This window comes from Aegilops tauschii, chromosome 7 (genome assembly GCF_002575655.3).
Source record: "Aegilops tauschii subsp. strangulata cultivar AL8/78 chromosome 7, Aet v6.0, whole genome shotgun sequence".
In the NCBI taxonomy this organism is placed as follows: Eukaryota; Viridiplantae; Streptophyta; class Magnoliopsida; order Poales; family Poaceae; genus Aegilops; species Aegilops tauschii.
Window position 1 is genome coordinate 468,778,787 of NC_053041.3, and position 22,164 is coordinate 468,800,950.

At 44.9% G+C, this 22,164-nt stretch overlaps 3 protein-coding genes and 1 long non-coding RNA gene across 6 annotated transcripts; 2 read left to right on the top strand and 2 right to left on the bottom strand.

Annotated features, from left to right (window-relative positions):
- Positions 1-1,658: 1,658 nt before the first annotated feature.
- LOC141027640 (uncharacterized) lies at positions 1,659-6,817 on the top strand. Of its 3 annotated transcripts, none has more exons than XR_012189284.1 (10): positions 1,659-2,348; positions 2,520-2,665; positions 3,012-3,078; positions 3,189-3,240; positions 3,447-3,481; positions 3,555-3,610; positions 3,685-3,822; positions 3,963-4,121; positions 6,220-6,359; positions 6,497-6,817. It is a non-coding gene; the product is annotated as an uncharacterized lncRNA (long non-coding RNA). The 3 variants fall into 3 exon arrangements; XR_012189283.1 differs by having other exon boundaries at positions 6,220-6,342; XR_012189285.1 differs by having other exon boundaries at positions 1,697-2,348; positions 3,189-3,210; positions 6,220-6,342.
- A 1,247-nt stretch (positions 6,818-8,064) lies between these two features.
- LOC109771016 (U-box domain-containing protein 34) lies at positions 8,065-12,791 on the top strand. The gene is made up of 9 exons (XM_020329732.4): positions 8,065-8,491; positions 8,584-8,705; positions 8,838-8,953; positions 9,823-9,944; positions 10,043-10,371; positions 10,498-10,599; positions 10,918-11,346; positions 11,510-12,262; positions 12,335-12,791. Exons 1-9 carry the CDS (start codon positions 8,341-8,343, stop codon positions 12,515-12,517), a joined length of 2,307 nt encoding a protein of 768 aa, XP_020185321.1. The 5' UTR covers positions 8,065-8,340; the 3' UTR covers positions 12,518-12,791.
- On the bottom strand, positions 12,792-16,285 carry LOC109771017 ((S)-coclaurine N-methyltransferase). Its single transcript, XM_020329733.3, has 8 exons — positions 15,928-16,285; positions 15,496-15,604; positions 15,090-15,314; positions 14,665-14,764; positions 14,464-14,574; positions 14,040-14,123; positions 13,629-13,687; positions 12,792-13,321 (listed from the first exon to the last, which is right to left on the bottom strand). Exons 1-8 carry the CDS (start codon positions 16,118-16,120, stop codon positions 13,129-13,131), a joined length of 1,074 nt encoding a protein of 357 aa, XP_020185322.1. The 5' UTR covers positions 16,121-16,285; the 3' UTR covers positions 12,792-13,128.
- A 2,229-nt stretch (positions 16,286-18,514) lies between these two features.
- LOC109771018 (uncharacterized) lies at positions 18,515-21,663 on the bottom strand. Its single transcript, XM_045231767.2, has one exon. It carries the CDS (start codon positions 20,203-20,205, stop codon positions 19,063-19,065), a length of 1,143 nt encoding a protein of 380 aa, XP_045087702.1. The 5' UTR covers positions 20,206-21,663; the 3' UTR covers positions 18,515-19,062.
- Between the last annotated feature and the right edge of the window lie 501 nt (positions 21,664-22,164).

Below are 22,164 nucleotides of genomic sequence, written 5' to 3' on the forward strand. Positions count from 1 at the left end.
TGAAACTTGATAAAAATAATATGATCATTCGCTAGGCGGAGGAAAATCTTGATCAGCCCAGGGTGCTAGAGGTTATGAGATGGGCTTTTGCTTTGCTAGCGATCTTGCTCGTGGGGAGGTGGAGCTGCAGACCAGTCTTTTCCAACTATAGATCTGTAGAAATTCAGTGTGGACTCTTGCTACGGGCTTCAACGAGTATTCACAGATTCTTGGCGCCGGTAGATGTTGGATTGTGGGTCTTGATCGAGTGGAGCCAGCTCCATGCTGTTTTGGTCCCAATCACTATTTCTTCAGGGTCGTTTCGGTTGACTGTCGTCCCTCCTACTGCTTAGTCAATCTTTCATCAAGGTTGTTTTGGTGGGGGACTACACCTTCATATGCCTTGCTATGAAACTGCTCTTCTGCTTCGATTGTTGCTAATATGAATGAAAACATATTGAAAACGGACAGAAATGGGTGTTTTCACATTTGTTTTCATTTTTTTTTGCAGAAGCAAAAACGAATACAAAAATATGCCGGAATGAGTACCAAAATAGATATTATCGAAAACGAACACGGAGAGAATACAACGTGGAAATGACAACGAAAGCAGGTGTTCACCCGAACATAAAAACCCCTTGAACCAAAGGGAAAAACACAAGCAAACCAACATATTTAATCAATTATTAACATGACTACAAAAAATTATAATGGTTATATCATAAGATATGCATTTATGTTTTTTTTTTCAACTATGGCAAACAAACACATTTGCGGTAATCAGAAGGACTCCATATATAAGCAAAACCCAGTGTATCAGTTCACCCACGTACAAGTAAAACACATTGTAACATCACAATCTGTGAAGAAGAGTTTCAGGCTTAGCCTCCATTGTGATTACAATCAGGGCTAGCTTTCTTGCTGTAATAGAAGTTGGGCCACACATGGGCCATTCTGCTCATTGTTCATTTGTTTGATGGTTGCGCTACAAAGCAGCCATAGGCCCATGGTAAAAACAGAAAATTCCATATTCAAGAAAACGGGAGGTTTCATTTTCGTGCCCGTTCCATCGGAAAACATCGTTTCACTTTTGTTTCCGTTTTCACATAAAAAAGATTCTGTTTTGCAAATTTCCACTTTCATTTCCATTTTTTGCCGGAAAAGTGGGAAGTCTTCACTTCATTTTTATCCCTAGTAGTTGAACATATAAACGCTCCTAGCCTACCCGCCAACCTGAGGCCTCCCCGCGCGCAACGCTGGTTGGGCCGTGCGATCTTTTTATTGTGCTCTATTTTGACCGCTGGCACTTGGTCAGCCGTCTGTTGTTTTTCACGTTCATGGCTGCTTCGAGAGTGGATGACAAGTGGGCCTTGTTATGTGTGGGGTCGAGAGAATGGCGTGCCGTTTGCCCAATTCTGTGTAAAAAAATTGAACATATAAACGCTCCTAGCCTACCCGCCAACCTGAGGCCTCCCCGCGCGCAACGCTGGTTGGGCCGTGCGATCTTTTTACTGTGCTCTATTTTGACTGCTGGCACTTGGTCAGCCGTCTGTTGTTTTTCACGGTCATGGCTGCTTCGAGAGTGGATGACAAATGGGCCTTGTTATGTGTGGGGTCGAGAGAATGGCGTGCCGTTTGCCCAATTCTGTGTAAAAAAAGATCGAGCCCTAGACCGACGAAGGGAAAAAAAAGCAACGCAGCCGGCTCCTCTCTCCCCGCTCGTCTCCTCCTCTCCTCTTCCCTCGACGCTGGCTCCTCGCTCCCCTGTCTGCTTCCCTCTCCGACCAGGGCCAGAGCCTCGCCGGCCGCTCCCCCGAGCGACGCCCACTAGCTGCTCTCCAGATGCGTCCCCCCCGAGATCCGGGTACAGAGAGAGTCGTGGTGGCAGGGGGCAGATGCGTGAGGAGGAGGAGGCCGTGGTCATGGTGGCGCAACGGAGGTCGTGGCTCGCCCCCCGCCGCCTCTCTCGCGCCCCCCTTTTCCTTGCCCCTCCCCAGCGTCCTTGCCTCTGCCATGGCCTCCGCCCCCCTCTCCGCGTCACCCCCGCAGCCGCCTCCTCTCCTGCCGCCGCGCCGCCTCAGCCTCGTCTCCTCTGCGCCGCCTCCCCCTCTCCACTTCTCTCCGCCACCGCATGGCCGCCGTCGCTGCCGCCGCTCGTCTCTTTCTTCACGCAGCTCCTGCAGGACGACGCATCCCCATCCTCCATCAGCCGCTGTGGTGCGCCATGGTTCTTGACCGGCCGCAGATCCAGGAGCAGAGGAGGACGGCGGTGGGGGGAAGGAAGAGCGCGGCCTGGACTCGGCAGGAGGAGAGGAGCAGCAGCAGATCGGGCTTAGGTTAGGCGAGGCTCGTGGTGCTCAGGCTTCAAGGTACGCACCACCAAAGGATTTTTCTCATCGTGATTGTGGTACTATCAGACTTACTTGCCATACAGCACCACCAAAGGATTTTCTCATCGTGATTGTGGTACTACTAGACTTACTTGCCATACAGCACGCATGGAGACATGTCTAGATAATTTTGTCATTCGTCTTGTGCAGGCGTGCACTACGTGGACGTGGACGGAGCGCGGGACAAGGTGACGGTGACCGGCACGGCGAGCCAGAAGAAGGTGTTGCGCGTGGCGCGGCGCACGAGGAAGCTCGCCCACGCCCCTCCTCCGCTCGCTCTCGTCTCCGTCAGGCTGGTGAGCTTCTGCTTCCTCCTCGATCTTCCCTTGATTTAGTACTACTACTGTACTGTGTGCTTGTGTTGTTTGTTTGAGGGGTACGGCTACTACTTGTGCTGCTGCTAGATGTGTGATGTTGGTTGTATATGTGTTCAATGTTGTTGGGTGCTGCTGGTTCTACTACTACCTGTGCTGGTTGATTTAATATCCGTTTATTTGTGAAACTGAAAACTCCTGTGAGAGGCAAGGATTGACAAGAAGGGTCTGAGCCAATGAGAAGTTTTATTTTCAGTTTTCATATTTAAGAAGTAACGGAGGATATGTCATATGTTTTGTTGCTAACATTTACCTATGGTGTATGTAGCTGATGTTCACTCCATTGGAGCTGAGTCTCCTTGCCGGCGACCTTGCCATCACCAGGCTATCTACAGGTATGATAGCTCCTTCTCCCCCTCTCTTTGAGGAGAGGTGCAGATCTGGAGATTAGCCAATGAGATATAGTTGCTTAATTTGGATCTTTTTTTTGGGTACAATTTTGCAGGGATGGACATATGGATTGAATGGTACCCTCCTGAAACCTACACAGGTGTCAGGTACCAAGAACTGTTCGATGTCCCAACTCCTTTTTCCTTTGATTTCTTTTTGTAGAGATCCGCTTGCTGTTCATACTTCAACGTTACCAGAGTTTAATGTACTATCTAGCAAATGTGTATATGATGAAAGGAAATTATTGATTACTAAATATACATAGCTGCATATATATGCATATCTAATTGGATTGTTGACTTAACGTGTGCAGATCTAAGAAAGAAGAAATAGGGCCAAGAAAATTAGGTGCTCCTCTATCTCCCTCTCATTCACATTTTAGTTCCCTAACATGTGGATTTTCTAAACATGATGTGTGCAGATCGGAGAACGAAGAGATGAAGAACAATGTTAGCTGAAGAGTTGAAGAAGACCAAGGTGAATTTTAACCGTCTTGCAAACCCAATCAAGTTTGCACTTCAATTTGATAATATGATTTGTGTTGATGTAAGCGCGAGTCCCTCTGAAGGGCTCGACCACCGTCCGGTTGCAGTGGAGGTCAGCATCACTTAGCTGTGGCCATCCTGGGCGCCGCGAGAATTAGCTGAAAAATCTTGCTGAGGTCCAGGTCACTGGCCATCCCCATTCAGGTAAGCTTGCTATCTTATTGTTAGATTGCTTGACGGAACTGGGACAACATTTTGGTAAGCTTGCCTTTCATTTTTGTTTTTCTTTGATGATTTTTTTGAAAGCATCTTTGATGAATTACCCATATGTGGGGATACTGCAGGTGGCTATGAAACTTGTTCCTAATGAAGATAAATTTATGGAAGTGGTTAGGGGAACAGGAGGAGCAACTTTAGCCTGGCAGGTGCTTCTCAGGTTCGATGGCTTCCAGCAACATCAAGGTCATAGTGCTTTCCTCGTGGGTTCGGCCTTTGACATTAAGGTGAGGAGTGTATATTTTTGTTCTATCTAATGTCTCTTGCTCCTGCTTCAGTATCGATGATCTCTATGGACTGATTGTTTGACAATGACTGTCATGTACTCCCTCCGTTCCTAAATATAAGCCTTTTTAGAGATTCCAATGCAGACTACAAAGACGAAACTAATTTTTATGATCTGTTCTACACAGATGTTTTCAGTCGCTGTTTGCTATAGATACTTTGTTGGTTTCATAGGCATACATGGTTCCGTGAGGAGATTACCTACATTGTTCTGTTTTGTATAGATGCCTAATTAGCTGTGAAGTCATATATGGTCTTATTAGTAGTTTTTTGAGTTGTGGGTTTACGCATTTTCCCTGGGAATGTTTGTATGTGTGATCACTTGCTTACTATGTGTTTTTTTACTCCGCACCGGGTGATCAATTAGTTTTGCAATTAGTTTGGCAAAGATTATCGCATAAAGCCTGTCGGTGAAATAGGGTTATACAAAAACTATCCGTGAATGATAATAATATGTAAGTGAATCCTTGCAATACTGCTTTACTATCGTAAAATATCCTAGCCGGGTCTGCAAGATTGCGCCCTCTTTTTACCGAGGGCTTGAAAGTGTTAGAAAAGATCAGAAGAAGAAGCATATCCCCTTTTTTTTGCTTCTGCCCGCGCCCTGTATATGATGTTGCAGCTCAAATCTACATAAATCTACATGTTGTCGATCTGATAAGAGAAGGCAAGGAGCTGTCCGCGATCAGTATGTAGTAATGGGCATCAATATTTTCTTATACCGGTGATTCTGAAGCGGTTAATTGATATGATCACTTCACTCCCCTCCTATACTCCTTTAGTCCATTTATTCCTAGACTATATGTTTTTCTTTGGTTAAAACCTTGAAGTATTAAGATGTTAGGGTAAATTCTCTCACAAAGCTTGCTTTCTCCATAGTCATGTGTACATGTGTTACTTTATTTCCTGTAGCTGTATTGCTATTTCCCTGGGGACCTGTCCCCTTTTTCCTTCGTTATAGTAGAATGATCAGATGAAGGAAAGAAAAATGTGTTTGAATTATCGTGTGGGTCTTTAAACAATTATGCGTGTCTTTAAACAATTATTTGTATGGAGTAAGAACTGTATATATAGCTATTGAAAAAGAACTGTATGTATAGTTATCGATATATGTTTCTTGCATCTTAGGGGTTCAATGGCACCCGTCTCATGTTTCTTCCATGTGATTTTTTACCCAAATATTAGGATCACAACTTAACTTAAATTAGCAGTATAGTGTCAAAGGCCGTCATCTGAAGCTAATAAGATGTTGTTACTGAAGAACAACCCCTTGGTACTTGCACAGTACGTGAAAAACACCCTAAATAGATTAAAGAAATCATACTTGACTGTGATTGCATTTGGTTGACCCTTAGGTGTATTTCCCATCGGTAGATCAAGGGGGTAATCTTCTACATTTCAGGTCCAAGCTTTAAATGCATTTTTCTATCTTTTTTTTCATATCCCAGTGATCATCTGCAAGGCCGAATTTTGCCATTGTTGATGGTGCACAGGTCTATTGCATGGTAAACCCAGTATTGGCCCTCCTTTCAAGCTCCTGTGTTCATCCTAGAGAAAATTCTGGAAAATACATCTGAACTATCTTTTAATCTTCCAACAGTGTACTGCTGCAGATGGGCTTTATTCAGTTATTTTCTTGACTAGAATGATGATGTTTGCAGATGGGCGTTGTTCAGTCATAAGAGCTTTATCGGTTCAGCCTGCATAGTTTTGTTTCTTCAGTGTACTATGTCTGAGGAAAACATTTATTTTGTTTCCTATTTAAGTGAATTCATGGTTGAGATGGACAAATTTCTATTGTGTGGGCTGGAGGTTCTTGAGGTAGGGCACCAGCACTAGCTAAGGGTAAAATGTATGACATGCTTGATGAGCATGCATGTCTATATGGTTTTGTGGCACTGATTTCGTTCCATGCCAGTTTATTTCCAGCAGTTCGTCTGCTTCTTCATAGAGATTTTATCAGTATACTAAATTACATAAGAGACTGAATGTGTAATGCTTTCACCTTCAGTTTGAACATGATTGTCTTATTTGTGACAGGTGGAAATTAGCAAGCAAGCTACAGTCGGTCCATGGATGACCAAGTTTACTGATTACTTTATGAAGATGATGATTCCTAAATAGAAGTACGAGCTAGGTCCTGCATGTTGATCGTGCTTCAAGGTACAGTTGTGATATAGGTGAATGCTCAACTTTAGCTCATAAACTGGATGGCAAATGCTAATTCTGATGGGGCTTTTGCCACTTATTGTTTTATGGTTGCCTAGACAGCTGATGTCATGCTTCTTTCTTGCTAATTGTCAATTCTTTTGTACAGGGTCCTTATGCTTTGCTACACAATGAGAGTATGTAGATAGAATGTATGGTTTTTACATTGTTTTGTGCAGGTTGAGATGCATCACATGATATTTTCCTCTTACATTTATGGGTATTACAGAGTGCTTTCTTTTTCCACAAGGGGCAGTAGCTGTGCCATTCGATTCGAAGGACAAAGAGTTGATCACGACGGGGTAGCATTCAGGATATATACACAAAAGAGTAGAACCAAATTATATGATGTAATTGACCACTATTTCTATTAACTTCTCCTGTCCACAATGTTCGTGAGTTCATGTATTAAGTACATTTTATTGTGTCACTTGTGTTTATTATTTTTTAATGCATGTTTACAGCTACTCGGAGTTCCTAATTGCAGACTCAACTATCTTGACCTACCAATAATCTAATTTGTGGCATTATTACCTTAAGAAAATATTTGCATTTAATTTCCTTTGTATATAGAGGATATAAGTTCTTACCAAATGTACTTTTAACTATATGGTTATTGAAAAAATGCAAATATTTTCAACACGAACATGGTTTTAAACGGGTCTCTGCGCCATTTGGCGCAACTGGTCATCTAGTAGTAGTAGTAGTAGTAGTAGTAGTTAGTTTCATGTGGTTGTTTTTGTTTGAGTTGTTTCATATTTTGTATGCTGTCTCCTTCCCTTTATTTCTATCTATTTATTCAATGCAACCCTTCCGCATGGTTTGAAAAATAAATAAATAAATAATATGATAATCTACAAGCCAGAGGAAAATCACATATTAAGTTAGTACTCGATATACCAAGTTAAGGTAACTTGATGTAAAACAGCTCTTTAATTTGCATAGCAAAAAGATCATTCTTTCCAAATTTGACATGTAGGTCTTTCTACTGTCCTCTACATGATTTCTTTTGTATTTTATTATTTAAACTTGTAGACATGATTTTTCACCTAGCTACAAATACCCCATGCTCATGTGAATATATGGTACAAGTATAACTTGATTTCCATTTCTCAAACAAGATATTGCAAATTCATCCGACGGTAGTAAACAGGTTTCTGGAACTGCTTCGACAGCAATCATAGCGAGATATTCATATAAGCGCGGGCCGTGGCATCCAAGATGCCTCCTCGCATTTGCTCTGAAGTTTAAATTTTCTAGGTCGCAAAAAGGAAGAAGTTTGAATCTTCTTGACTCGGTAGTACATAACGAAGACAGGACAACAACCTAGTACTGTAGTAGACTATACCCTATATAGTACTCCCTCCGTTCCTAAATATTTGTTTTTTGAGATTTCAAATGGACTACCACATACGGATGTATATAGACATATTTTAAAGTGTAGATTCACTCATTTTGCTCTGTATGTAGTCACTTGTTGAAATCTCTAGAAAGACAAATATTTTGGAACGGAGGGAGTACAACGTAAATACAGAACATTCTCGTCAAAAAAACAAAAAAATAATAGACGCAGAGCATTCTTCTTGGGTAGCAGTCGGGCCCTACCTCCACGTCGCGGTCGCGCAGGTTGCCTCGTCGTCGCGCCAACGCATCCAAATAATCGGAGCCATGGAACGTAAGCACAGCTTTGATTCTCAAATCATTTTCATTCGGCAGCGTTCAACCGAAGCGAAGTCGCCCCCGTGCTCGCTCTCGCCTCTCACCTCTCACAGGACAGAGAAAGCTGCTGGTCATCACGCTTCCCCGCCGATGCCACCGCTGCCGAGTGGTTGTTGCTGACTTGATTGGTTAGTTGACCCGGCCGCAGCCGCCACAAGACCTCGACTCCTCCTCCGCCGACGTCGCTCTTGAAGAAGGTTAGTCAATCATCGCCGCCGTCGCCCCCCGCGCGGCATGGCGTCCTCCGGTGACCCCCTGGCGGTGGCGGTGGCCGTGCGCGGGGACGGCCGCGCCAGCCGCCGGGCCGCCAGGTGGGCCGCCGCCGCCCCCGGCCGCGTCGCGCTCGTCCACGTCATCCCGCCCCTCGCCTTCGTCCCCACCCCCAGTAAGTTGATCTCGCCGCCCCTCTCGCCCTCGGTTCGGTTCGGGACGTCAACGGCGAGCTGAGGTCCTTCTTGTTGTGGCCGTGCGGTGCAGCGGGGGAGCAGGTGCCGGTGGAGAGGATGGCGGCGGGGGTGGTGGAGATATTCTCGCAGGACCGGAGGGCGCGCGCGCAGGACGTCTTCCTCCCCTTCCGCCGCCTCTTCGGCAGCAAAACCGTCAGTCCTCGACCGTCTTCCCTTCTTCGGGGCACCACCTGCTAGCCGCCTAGATCAGTGGCTTTGATCGATCGATCTGCTCGTGTCTGAAACTCTGAATTCGAGCGTGCGTGCGTGCGTGCGTGCGTGCAGGTGGAGACGGTGGTTCTGGAGGGGCACAGCGTGGCGGAGGCGCTGGCCAGGTACGCGGCGGAGTCCGGTGTCCACAACATGGTGCTCGGATCCGCAACCTTGAGCTGCTTCCGGAGGTATATATTTTCGACTTCAGAAAAGGTCGGAGTTTCGCTTTTGAGGACCCAACGAATCTGGATAGTTGTTGTTACTTGCTTCGCTTTTCCCCAAAAGAGGAACCAGGAATGTAAGATAGTGTAGGGAGCAGAAAGGGGTGAGTCCCTTTTGTGGATCGTGACTTTTCTCACTATCTCATGTTACGCATTTGGCATCAGAAAGGTAGATAGATGCATCCACTGATCCACGTACATACAAAATTAGTTTCTGTTTAGAGACTGAACTATGTTCGGAAGAAAATACTGTAGGATAGCTTGCAAAGTGTGTGTTTTTAAGATTTGTAGCAGCAACGACAGTCCTGTTCATGTGTTGATTGTCAGCATATGCATCTGGTTTTGTTTTAAATTGAATTTTTTGCCCTATTTAGTCCCAATGGTCTCGTCTCTTAGGAAGAGTTGGTGGGGGGAGTCTAGCTAACTGAAAGGGCCATCCTTAATTATTCTCTTTTACAAGGTTGTGAGTAGCTCAAAATGATAACTCATACATTCTTACTCTCTACCTCTGCTCTCATGAAATATTTATAAAAGGGCTTATAGCTCTCTAGACTCCTCCATTTAAAAAGGTCATACCTGCCATGCTATGCGCAGTGTTTCCTGAGTCTAGAATTCCTGCATGCAGTTCCATAACTACACTAGTATATTATTATTTCAGGGGTGGATCAAAGTTAGTACATATTTCTTAGTTCCATAAATTATCATTTTATCAACTTCAGATGCATTACCAACACTTATGAGCATCTCTGTTTATATATGGAATTTTTTTAGCACGTTTAAGCCAGTTGTGCCAAATCTCCAAGATGTTATAAATGCTAGCACTGTTATCTTTTCAGGATATTATGGCTCCAAGATTTGCCCCATGCTGTCTTAAAAGCCATGCCATGTTCTTGCAATGTATTTATCGTGTCCCGGCACAGATTAACTATAAAACTTGCGAATCAGACTCAAACAGACAGTATGTTTTGCTCTATTTCTCTTTCTTCGTTACGTCTCAATCTGTTCATTTTTACCAATGGAATGGCATTCTGTTCTTAAACACATGCGTTTTTACAGACTCAAATACTTGCTCAAAGATCCAGTCAGTTAGTCATAGAGCATTTGCCCTACAACTGAGGAGCCAGTTGCAAGACAAGCAATCATTGCACGACCTTCCTGATGTCAACACACCAAAATCTTCTGGAGTTTCTAGTTCTGATTCGTGCTCTCAAGCCCGTAGTTCTCTTAGCAATTCTACGAGTGCTGCTCAAAGTTCAGAAAGTCATAGAAGACGTCTGTTTGGAAGCTTATGTCGAAAGACACCAGGGCGAACAGGGGACACAGATTTTGACGCCACTGGCCAGTTGAAGGAATTTCCTTATGTCTCCTTAAGTTCTACTGAAGAGGTCAGAGCTGTTTCCAATTACTATGATTGATGTTGGCTTCCAGATTTTCTGACATTGATATCGGTAATTGTGAGTTGGCATGTATTTTTGAGAATGCCTGATTTTTGTTGCTGTCATGATTTACAGTCTCAACGTATAGATGAAGTAGCAAAACCGAGGAAGGAGTTGCAGGATAAACCGATGATGTGTGTCAAAGCTTGTGAAAATCACGTTCAAGCTAAGAAAAAGGTTAGTGATATATGATAAACCTGCAAATATCTCATTCCAAGCCAAGGTTAAATTCTTGTGATGGTTGTTGTATATCTTAGTTACTGTTACTATCTAGTGCCTTAAAATGTTATTTGGCTAATTAATAAATAAAGTTGGCTGCCATGTGCTTCATCGAGTGACATTTTATTCACATTTGCCCCATCTCCTACTTAGAAGGTTGACACTAATCCCCTAAGTTAGTTGCTACTGTGCATACACTACGCTTTGCATTTGGTCATTTTCCATTCCGAGGGAAGGTTTTACTCAGTCCTTATCCATTACATTATGATGTTTCAGATCCAGGTGCTTTCTAATGGGTGTAGTGAAGATTTGCATAAAGTGCAAGATGCACTACAGTGGGAGAATTTTTTCAAACAGAAAGCTGCACCGGAGAATAACAAACATTTCAGAGCTATTGAAGAAGCTGAGATGGTGAAAGAGGCATTCACTCGTGAGGCTTATTCCAAGCACAATGCTGAAACTGTAACCAACATGGCGACCACCGAGAAGGCAAAGGTTCTGGATGCTCTTCTGTCGACAGGCAAAAGTTGCAGGCGCTACTCGAGACATGAAATAGAGCTCGCCACCGAGAACTTCTCTGATGCAAAAAAGATCGGTGAGGGAGGCTATGGGATTGTATACAGGTGCATCCTTGATCACACTGAAGTAGCTGTCAAGGTTATCCAACAAGATTCCCGTGGCAAGATTGATGAGTTCTTTAAAGAGGTACTCTGATTTATATTTCTTTTATGTGTCTCCTTGTAAATCTCATAACATTTCTACTGTGTTGTTAATACCCGTAAACAGGAGGTGAACGTAATTTGATTTAACATATTTTATCATCGATGGGGTATTTATTAAATGCTATGATTTTTTCCACATGATGCAGATTGATATTCTCAGCCGACTTCACCATCCCCACCTGGTTTTGTTGCTTGGGTTTTGTCCTGAAATTGGATGTCTTGTATATGAATACATGGAGAATGGAAGTCTGGAAGATCAACTTATTGACAACGAAGGGCGCCAACCACTCCATTGGTTTCTGCGCTTCCAAATTATTTTTGAGGTAGCTCGTGGGCTTGCATTCTTGCATGGAACGAAGCCAGAGCCCATTGTGCATCGTGATCTGAAGCCTGGGAATATCTTGCTGGACAAGAACTATGTAAGCAAAATAGGCGACGTAGGTTTTGCGAAGCTCATATCAGATCTAGCGCCAGATGGTTTCACGGAATACAGAGACGACACCGTCATTGCCGGCACAATGTATTACATGGACCCTGAGTACCAGTTAACTGGGACAGTTCGTCCGAAATCAGATCTTTTCGCTCTGGGGATTATCATTCTCCAGCTGCTAACTGGCAAGCGTCCGCAGGGGCTAATACTTAGCACAGAAGAGGCCATCCGAAAGGGCACATTTCCTGAGATCCTCGACGTATCTCTGAATGATTGGCCAATCGCTGAGGCGGAGATGCTGGCAAAACTGGGGCTTCATTGTACGGCGCTAAGATGCAGGGACCGGCCTGATCTCGAGCAAGAGGTGCTTCCAGAGCTCGAAAATGTTCTAAGCAGGGTTACCAGTTCCTGGAAGTTTGAAAGTCCAAAAGCAGTTGTGCCAAGCCACTTCATCTGCCCTATATCGCAGGTAAAATTCTCTACGTAAGATAGCTGTCAGTTCAACTGTCACTCTGGCTTAAGAGATAATTTCTCGATGCAGGAAGTAATGGACGATCCTTGTGTTGCTGCTGACGGTCATACCTACGAGCGCAGGGCGATCGAAGCTTGGCTCGAGGAACACAAGATCTCCCCAATTACGAAGCACATGCTTCCGAGTCTGACCATAATTCCCAGCCATTCCTTGCACGAAGCGATCCAGCAATGGAAGCAGTCATCTAGATGACTGTTGTTTCCTGTCAAATCTAGATGATTTTTGGTTCCACTTTGTAATTAGGAGATAGTTGTATATCATAGTAGCAAGAAGATTTGGTCCTTAAGTGATTCATCTTGTCTTTCATTCAGAGCAGGTACAGCCTAAATGGCTTCCTGAAATAACTACTGAATCCAATGCACCCAAGTGCTAGTGTGTGTCTGTATGGTTTGGACGTTGCTGCTGACTACCTGAACTCTTGACCTTGAATACTCTCCAAGATCACATAAATCTTTCAGGATACAAATTTGTTGTTTCTCGCGCTTGGAAACTGCAAATCTTTTATAAACCATTTAGATAAGAAAACATTTTACATTGCCAGCGTCAATGCTGAAGTACCAGAACACCGAGGTACAATTTTATTCAAGGAGGATAACCGCTCAACGCAGAAAAAATATACTACCTCTGCTCATTTTTACAAGACGTTTTAGACATTCAGACACTGTTCAAAACAGTATAGAGCAGGCTGTCTGAAACGTCTTATAGAAACAAACAGAGGGAGTATAATACTAGGTACAGCCTGTGTGATGGATGATTCTCAACATACAATTCTACTTTGCTCCAGAAATGTCCAGCGGTACCTCCTAATTCTTTCGGAACAGGTGATGTGCAACCATCCATTCATCACCATTGTTATATCCAAAAAGTTCAGCTACTGAGATGAAGAATGTCCTCCAATAAGCTATCCATTTGGTAGCTGATTCCCTCCCATAAGTCTTCTCAAAGATTGGCCTTATGGTAGCGATGTTCTTGTCCATGGATTTCAGCCACTCCTCGCTACAGGCAGACATCGCATACAAAATTAGCATGCCGTGTCATTGTATTGTATAAACTCTAGACACCAATGTCATTTAAAAAAAACTCTAGAAACCAATGAAGTTTTGCTTTGCATCAGTAGCGAAATGCAAAGCAGGAAATTCTCCAACAATTAATTCACAGTTCATCGCATATCATTTTTACTTTGATATCAAGGTTTGCAATGTTATTTTGCATTTCCTACCTAATCAATTAAGCTCATCTGGAATCATGTCGAAGCACACTGAGTAAAAGGGGTATGATATCTTGGAACTTAGGAAAGGCATACCTGGTTCTAGCATAATGTGTGCCACTGACAAGCCAATGATTGACCACAGATACATCTTCCTGCAAAATTACAATAAGTGAATATCAATATTCATGTTTGATCAATGGCAAACCAACTACTCCCTCCGTTCCTAAATATAAGTCTTTTTAAAGATTCCACGATGGACTACATACAGAGAAAAATGAGCTGGAAAATTAGAGAGCGTGTATGCCTCGCGTCATCGTTGCCGCAAGGGCCCCACCAAGCTTTTGCCTCCGTTTCAAAAAAAAATAGGTCTATATACATCCGTATGTAGTTTGTAGTGGAATCTCTAAAAAGACTTATATTTACGAACGGAGGGAGTAACATTCATATGTGGCTAGGGCAGGGACAAGTAACCTACTGAAGAGGAACAATCCGTTAGGTACTAACCTGAAAGTAGAGAAGGAGGTTTGCTGATGGCATTGTTCCTCCAGTGAAGAAATACCTTGTGATCCAATCATCGTCATTCTTGTCCTGTTGAAAATGTGATGTCTCAGTTCACATGAGAATTACACTACAGATATACTTACAGTAATACAGTTCTCAACAATAACTTAATGAGTCTACTTCAGTACCAGAGGCAAACTTATTTCACTCGTGAGTCTTAGTAATGAATGATTTTATTTTTACCGCAAGGAACTTGTATCACTATCACTAGGAATGAGATTGTTAAGTAGTGAACTTCGCATATATGTCAACGATTACAAATAGAGCTACAAATATAAGAGGTAGCACCATGATCCGTGTGATGGGAAAGCTATTTCAGATGTAGCCAAGACCAAACGACTTGTGAAATGCAGGATTGTTAAAGTACCTCGAAGTGATACGCAAATGTCTTGTGGCAGAAGTAGTGAACAAACAATAAGGAATCCTCTTTCATCCATCTAGATATCTTCTTAAGAAGTGCCTTGTAGTTTTTCATGTGCTGCATGACAGGCCCATTATAAACACTCCTTTACCATGAGGAACTACAGAAGGGGTCGAAACCACAGAAAAATTCCAAGTTAAGTTATACCTCAAACATCTCTATGGATATGATCCTGTCAAAAGAACGCTCCATCTCAAACTTGCTGATGTCTGCTACAATTATCTCAACATTGGATAGCTCATTTTCCCTGTAACAGAAACGAATTCTTTACTGCAGGACCATCGAAATCATGGGGCCAAATGGTGGTAACAATTCTGTCAGCATGTCTAGCAAATTGAAGGTTGAATGGTTGATGCATGTGAAAGATCATTTCCATTAGTATTTGAAATAACTAGAAAATTATGAAACTAGTAACTGACATATGAACATGATCAAAATGAAATCAAACTGAGCTGTCATCAATATGCTCTGTTGCAAACTTCAAAAATGACCACGAGGAATATAAAATGGCCACTACATGGCAAAAGAATGCACTCATCAGGTCCTCTCAGCAATAAAACTGTTGCACTTACCTACACTGCTCTTCTATAAAAGCCTTTTGAGTTGTTGAGTTGCATATCCCTGTGATATTGCAGTTCCTATATTTCTTTGCTATGTATACAGAGAGGGATCCCCATCCACATCCAACATCGAGAATGCTTTGGCCATCTTGCAGCTGCGCCCTCTCACAGTACAACTCCAACATTGCAACCTCGGCATCTTCTAGGGTGCTTGAATCATCGGGGAAGTAACATGAGCTGGAAAATTACGGAGCGTGTATGTGAGTTAACAAACGAAGCACAAGATGCATGTTAAACCAGTAGCTTTTACTCGTGTATAACATTATAGATTCAAATATCTCGGCTAACATCTTTTCTACCACTCAAAAACTAGGCATGTAACCATTCCTGATACTGGTGTGCATCATGAAGCACAAACCTGTATTTGAGGTTTTTTCCGAGCACTAGCTTGAAGAATGTGGTCGGCAGCTCGTAGTGCTGGGTTTTAGCTGTGTCCGTTTCAATGGCAATGGGCATGCCTTCAAGTGCTGCATCACAAACCAAACGTAGCGCGCGGTTAAGTCGGACAGAACAGTTTTGACGAAATTTTGAATACGAATTCTCAGGGAAATCACGGAAAGTAGCGGTTATGAACAGACGACTGAAATCTGTACGCGCGCGAACTGGCCAGATCTACAGGCAACTGCTAGACTGCTACCAGGCGTTTCCCTCGCAAAAATGAGATAAAAAGGAAAAAATGCTGCTACCGGGTGTTCGCCCAGACATTCGGACACTATTTGCGGAGATTAGAATGGCAGCGCAGCGACCGGCGAGGGTGAAGGAGACTGCATTTGGGCGGGGCGGTGCGTACAGTGGGCGAAGAGGAGGAGGTCCTGCAGCTGGAGCGGCGCGGAGGGGAGGTAGCCGAGGCGGAGGCGCTGCGCGAGCAGGAGGCGCGTGAGCCGCCGGGTGACCGCGTCGGGCAGGAGGTTGCGCTCCAGCGCCGCCAGCGCGGACCGCGACGCCGCCTCGTACGCCCGCGCTGCCACAGCCGCCGCCGCCATCTTGCCCGCTCCCGGCGCCCGGCTGCCGGCTGCCGCTAGGAATTTGGGCTGGGCTGCCGTTTGCTTCCCGTGATTGACGTGCTTGGGTTGGTGGCAGCCTAATCGGCTGGGGGTGGTCAGTGGCGCGGCTCGAGTGAACGTGAAACGGACACGTCGCCTCGATAACGAGGCAAAGGGGCACGTGACCGTGGATTTGTCTCAGATAAAAAAAAACGTGACAGCGGATGGGTGCGGCATCTTCGAGGTTCAGACCACGGTGGCGACGTTCGCGAAACAAGAAGACCACGGTGATGTCCAAACGAGATGCAAATTCAAATCAGAGAGGGGTGTTCTGATTTTTCAAGAAAAGAGTTGTTCTATCCGAAAATACGCCTTGGACGGGAAGGAAAACAGAAATGATAAGTCAGGTATGAGCACATGACAAATCAAATGTTCTCAAAAAAAAAAAATTCTAGAGACGCAATGATGGCAAGTTAGTTGACACACACGGTAATTCATATCTGTCAGAAAATAAACTGAAGCACAAATTTGTCATGTCTGCTAACTAAAGCCGTCATTCTCGCGTCTTTTTCAGGAGCCAGAGGAAATGCATCTCAAGTACACCAATTAGTTAGAAAAATAGAATCAGACTCAAGTTCCGAAGTAATTACACATAAGGCAAATGTTCGATTTGTCATGTGCTTGTATCTGACGTTCTGGCATTATCAGATTCCAAGGAAAATCGGGCTTGCCATGCAATTTTATCCTTCCATAAATGCCTTTTGGTGCTCGGGTTACTGAAGCTTTTTTATATAAAAAACATTAAATAAAATGTTTAAATGATTCAAAAATTCTGAAAAATAAACCCATACGGTCATACATATGTATACTTCATTTGTGCAAATTTTCAGGATGAAATACATTAACACGCGATCTATACAAGAAAAAGGCAACTTGGTGTCTTTTGAACTCGGTAAACAGTATATACATTGTTCACTATACAAAACCAACATGTAGCTCGCAAATCAATGTATTTTCTCATGAAATTTTACACTTATGTATTATACATCCAACTACCAATGTGGATTATTTTTCAGAATTTCTTGAAACTTTGTAATATGTTTTTTAATGTTTTAAATAAAGGGCTCCATATAGCCCGATCACAAAACGTTGCACTCTTTCTACACGGTATATCACGGAAGCTTTAGAGATAACAAACTCAGAGACCACATACACAACAAGAGAATCATTTGTGGCCGGTATCACAAACACTCAATAGTTCAAACCAAACACAATATTATGAATATAACCTAGCAATTCACTGTATAGCGGAAACTACTAGTCTCTTGGAAGTAAGACATAAACACTTCAAAACAGTAGTAAGCATTAAAAGACAGAAAAGGTAATGGCAAAAATATATAGAAAAATCAACGTAAGAGGTTTTCACACACCCTCAATATTGCTGACCTCGTCTATTTGTGCAACCAACTTGCCACCGCCAACCCCCCCTCCCCTCCCCCCACTCATCCATTTTATTGCCGCTCCGTGAAGGCGGTCTACCCTTCTTCACACCCCTCCCTCGCAAGGCTAGCTAGGTCCATCCAATGAAAGTCCTCCGCCCATTTGACATTCTTTCCCTCCTTATTCCCTACAATGCTTCGCCCGTCTTCCCCTTGTGTGTGCTTGGTCGCCACGCCGTCTTGGTTGATCTCTATCTTGATGGAAGTCGTCCTTTTTTGGGAAGACGCATGTAGCCACCATCTCGAGCGGTGGTAAAATGTGGGATCCTTAGTGTGCTTTCCCTAACCCTAGCTCTATTCAGCTACGCGCCATCAAGAGTACCAACTGGCTCATGTCACAAGGCCACTGTGTAGATTGAATGAAAAAACAAAATGATAGTCTCGTTTTTATTGTGCTAATGTGGAGGTCTTGGGGCAGCACTAGGTGCTCCACCATAGCTCATTCCCTAAGAGAGCATGCTACTAGCTCTATCTCAGTGTCACATCATTTATAGTCAACAGAAAATCTCATCCATGTAAAGGATGGTTGCTTTACATACTACATCATCATTGTCTGACTCACCTTGTCATTTCACAAAGTGTGTGTGAGAGCACGTGTTGCAGCTGGTTGTAAGTTTGCATCCACTCCTCTTCTCTCTCTTCTCCTCTCTCCTCCAATTCATCACAAATCCGATGTGACAACTCTTATAACTCTCTTATGTTATCTTATTATACTTATTCTAAAGTAGTATATATTTATAGCTAACTACTTTATATGTTGGCTATTAAATTGATTGTAGATGATATGACAGTAAGATACAGTCTGCGGTTTGGGGAGGGACGTTTTGGCTCTCGGAGGCATGTGCTCCTGAATGAACAGTAAATTCAAAATAAATACTAAAAAGCGAATGTTTTTGTAGATGTTCTCCTTAGTGTAACAAGTGTGCTTGATAATTTTCATGTGAAACAGGATAACACTCCTTCACCGGTAAAACAACAATTTAGGTGTGACATTTGGAGTTCAACTTGTATTTTTTGCACAGATGAAAATGGTAAAAGCTTTTCACCTAAAAATTTGGAAGTAGATTTGAATGTGACCATGAACAAATCTAAAAAGATTCCGGATTTTTTGACATTTGAGAAAAGCAATTTTGGTGCATGGACTCATGCTTCAATTTTAGGTGTTTTTCTAGTATGATCAATGTTTTTGTCCTGCTTAGGAAGGCGATGCGGCGGGGCTCCTAAAAGATAAAATAAGGTTCTCCTCGTCTAGCCCCCGGTTCGGGAATTGGTCTCCTCAATCCATCGTAAAACCCCAGAGATACGGACAATCGAACACGCCCGAAAAACAAAACCTAGGCATCTAGCAATCCCGCGCGCGCAGCGGCAGCGCTGCCACTCGCGAACAAGCACGAAGCAAATCCAAGAAAAAAGAACAGGCATGCACCGTGCATGACGAATTATCTACGCGCTCTGCGCCTCCAAGAAGGCGTTGAACTCGGCCCTGGCCATCGCCAGCCGCGGCGTGATGCACGGCGACGTCGGGCACGACGCCGGAGGCGCCGCGGCCGTCGAGAACCTCACGTGCCGCTGCGACGCGGACGACGTCCTGGGGGCCGAGTCCTGCCGCTGCGACGCCGACGCCGACTTCTTCAGGATCCCCCTCGGCTCGCCGTCGAACGCGGACGCCGTCTTGGTGGGCGTAGCTGGCTCCTGCCGGCGCGACTCCGATGCCGACTTCTTCAGGACCCCCCTCGCCTCGCCCTCGAACACGAACGCCATCTTGACCGGCAGGTCCGTGTCGTCCGCGCAGCTGATCTTGGGCACCTCCATCGCGAAGTCCATGTCGACGTGCGTCGGCACGACCCTCACCGGATGCGGCGGCGGTGGCGGGCTCCACGACCCGCACTCGAACCTCTCCAGCTCCGCCATCCGCGACACGCTGCTCCGCCGCCTCGCCCCCGAATGCTGCCTCTGTATGCTCGACACGACGGCCGCCGCGGAGGGCGATCCAGGCTTCTTCTTGGCGAAGCCCGGGATGAACATGCACAGCACGCCGCACGTGAAGCTTTGCTCGGCCTCGTCGGCGGCCTCGACGTAGGGGACCTCGTCGTCGTGCGGCGCCATGGACCTCCCCTCGGCGCGGGACGCGCTCCTCGAGAGCGTGGTGGGAGCCGCGGACGGCGAGCCGGCGTAGCTGGCCAGCGCGGCGGAGTGCTGCCGCGCGAGGGAGCGCAGGGCGATGACCGTGGCGAGGCTGGGCGCGGCGGGCTCGTCCCGCTTGGCCGTGGCGCTGTGGACGGGGGAGGAGGTCGCGGAGCACGGCAGGCTGGCGCCGACGAACGTGGGCCGGCGCAGCGGCGGCAGGAGCGGGGACGACTGCGCGACCACCTCTGTGAGCACGGACGGCGCGGAGAGCGGCGAGTCCGGGTCGGCCACCATGCCCAGGTGCCGCAGCGAGACTGGGTCCACGGGGATCTGGCGCTCGTCCTCCATCGACGGCGACACCGGGCTCTTGCCGCCGTCCTCAGCTGCGGCCTCTCCCGGTCGTGTTGCCGCCGTACTGCTCACGGCCGGACCGGACACGGGCTCGTCGGCGGACTGCATGGTGGGCGTTGTTGTGCGCTCCTAGGATGGGCTAACTACTCCGGCTGCGGTGCCTGCACGAACTGAACTGGCGAGCTGGCGCAATACATACGCGCGGGACGCTTAAAAGAAAGGGGAATGAATCAACTAGTATTTGACTTTGGGTGGTGCGCGCTTGGTATCGTCGTAGTGGAGAGCATGAAGTGGCTTAGGGGCGGCATGCTCTGGTGCATGCACGCTACTCCTCCTAATTCGTGGCGGCTTAGTGGTTCACCATGTCCATTTGTTTTTTTTTTCCGAGAAAACTCCCCTTCTATTCATATTTAATCACTTTAGCTATATTTCAGTCAGCTGAATTTAGTTCTGTAGTCAGTCGATTTTCTGGCCCTTAGATTGTGCTTTAAGATTTGTGTAGTTTTTCTTTTTTCTGTCAAGTTTTGCTGGTCGTATTGGGCTGTTTGGATTCGACCGACCCTTGTTTTGGGTCATTCGATTTCCTTAGACTGGATTTTGGTGTGTGCATGCTTATTTTCATGTGTTTGTTTTTATTTTCCGCATGTGTATGCTTTCATTTTTTAATTTTTTAGTTGAGTTTTTTTCTTTATGTGTATTTTCAACATGAGTGTATGGCAAGAAGCCTGGATAGGCAATGGCCGATATATGATTATCACCCTTAGTATAACACATGGCCGATACATAATTATCGCCCTGAGAAATACAAATGGTTGATGGAGTGTTGACATCATCCTTAGAATAAACACGGTGCAAATTGTTTTTCGGCATTCAAGCTTTGCCCAAAAACAGGGAGGATGTGTTGACACCAGATTTTGGCATGGTACGAGATGCAGTTAAGATGGCCTCAAATAAAAGTGTTTCAACATGAAAAGTTTCATATCATCAAATTGAGCAACTTTGATGTTCGCGTCATCACCATCCGACCTCATCTTAGGAGCCAAAACTGTGTTCAAAGTTTTTCAAATTTTATTTTCAGATCACCTTTTGGTTGATTACACCCCCAAGACGGCCTCATATGAAAAATATTCTACATCAATTGTCTTCGTCCCGTCGAATCGGTTGATTTTGATATAAAAACATCTCAATCCGAGTTCGTATGCAAAAGTTAGAGACAACACTCTGCGGACCTGTCTTGAGTGAAAAAATGACGCGAGGGACCAGACACCCACCTAGGTGGTGTCTGATGGGTCGCATGAGTTATTCGGCCTTTGTCGGCTGAATGAAGCTTGTCGGCAAAAAAGTTGTCGGTCGAGTGAAAAACTTGCCGGCGTGGAAAGTTTGCTGAAGTGGAAAGTTTGCCGGCATGAAAAACTTGCCGGCGTGGAAGCTTGCCGTCCAAGTGAAAAGCTTGCCGACGTGGAAAGCTTACCGGCGTGAAAAGCTTGCAGACGTGAAAACCTTGCCGGCCAAGTGGAAACTGTCAAGGCTAATCCGACCAGAAGTTCAATAAGGGCTCAAAGAATTATCTAGATGGCCTCGGATGAAAAAGTGTTCTACATGGAAGTTGTGCATATGGTCGAAATGGTCAACTTTGCTTTTGGAGCCATCGTCGAAAAAGTGTTCTATATATGCCCTGTAAGATTGCTACAAAACTCGGACAACTAAGAAAACTACATGACCGAGTCCAACTAGAAGTTAAAGATGGCCCCGTAGGGTATTGAAGATGGCCTCTATTCGAAAAATGTTCAACATAAAAGTTGTTCTACTCCTAGAAACGGTTAAATTTTATTTTGGGCCCATCTTCATCCAAGGTCGTTTGTGACTTGTGAGACTCAAAACCGAACTGTTGTCTCAGACTTACCTAAATCCGAGTTCGGGTAATTTTGGAAAGATATGGACGGGATTTGGAGTCCTTTTCTTGTACGGGGAGTCCAACCGCCCCTTATATATGTTGGGGGTGACAGTCAATTGAAACAACACAGTCGACATATCAATATACTACTTTTTCATCTATGTTTTATCTCT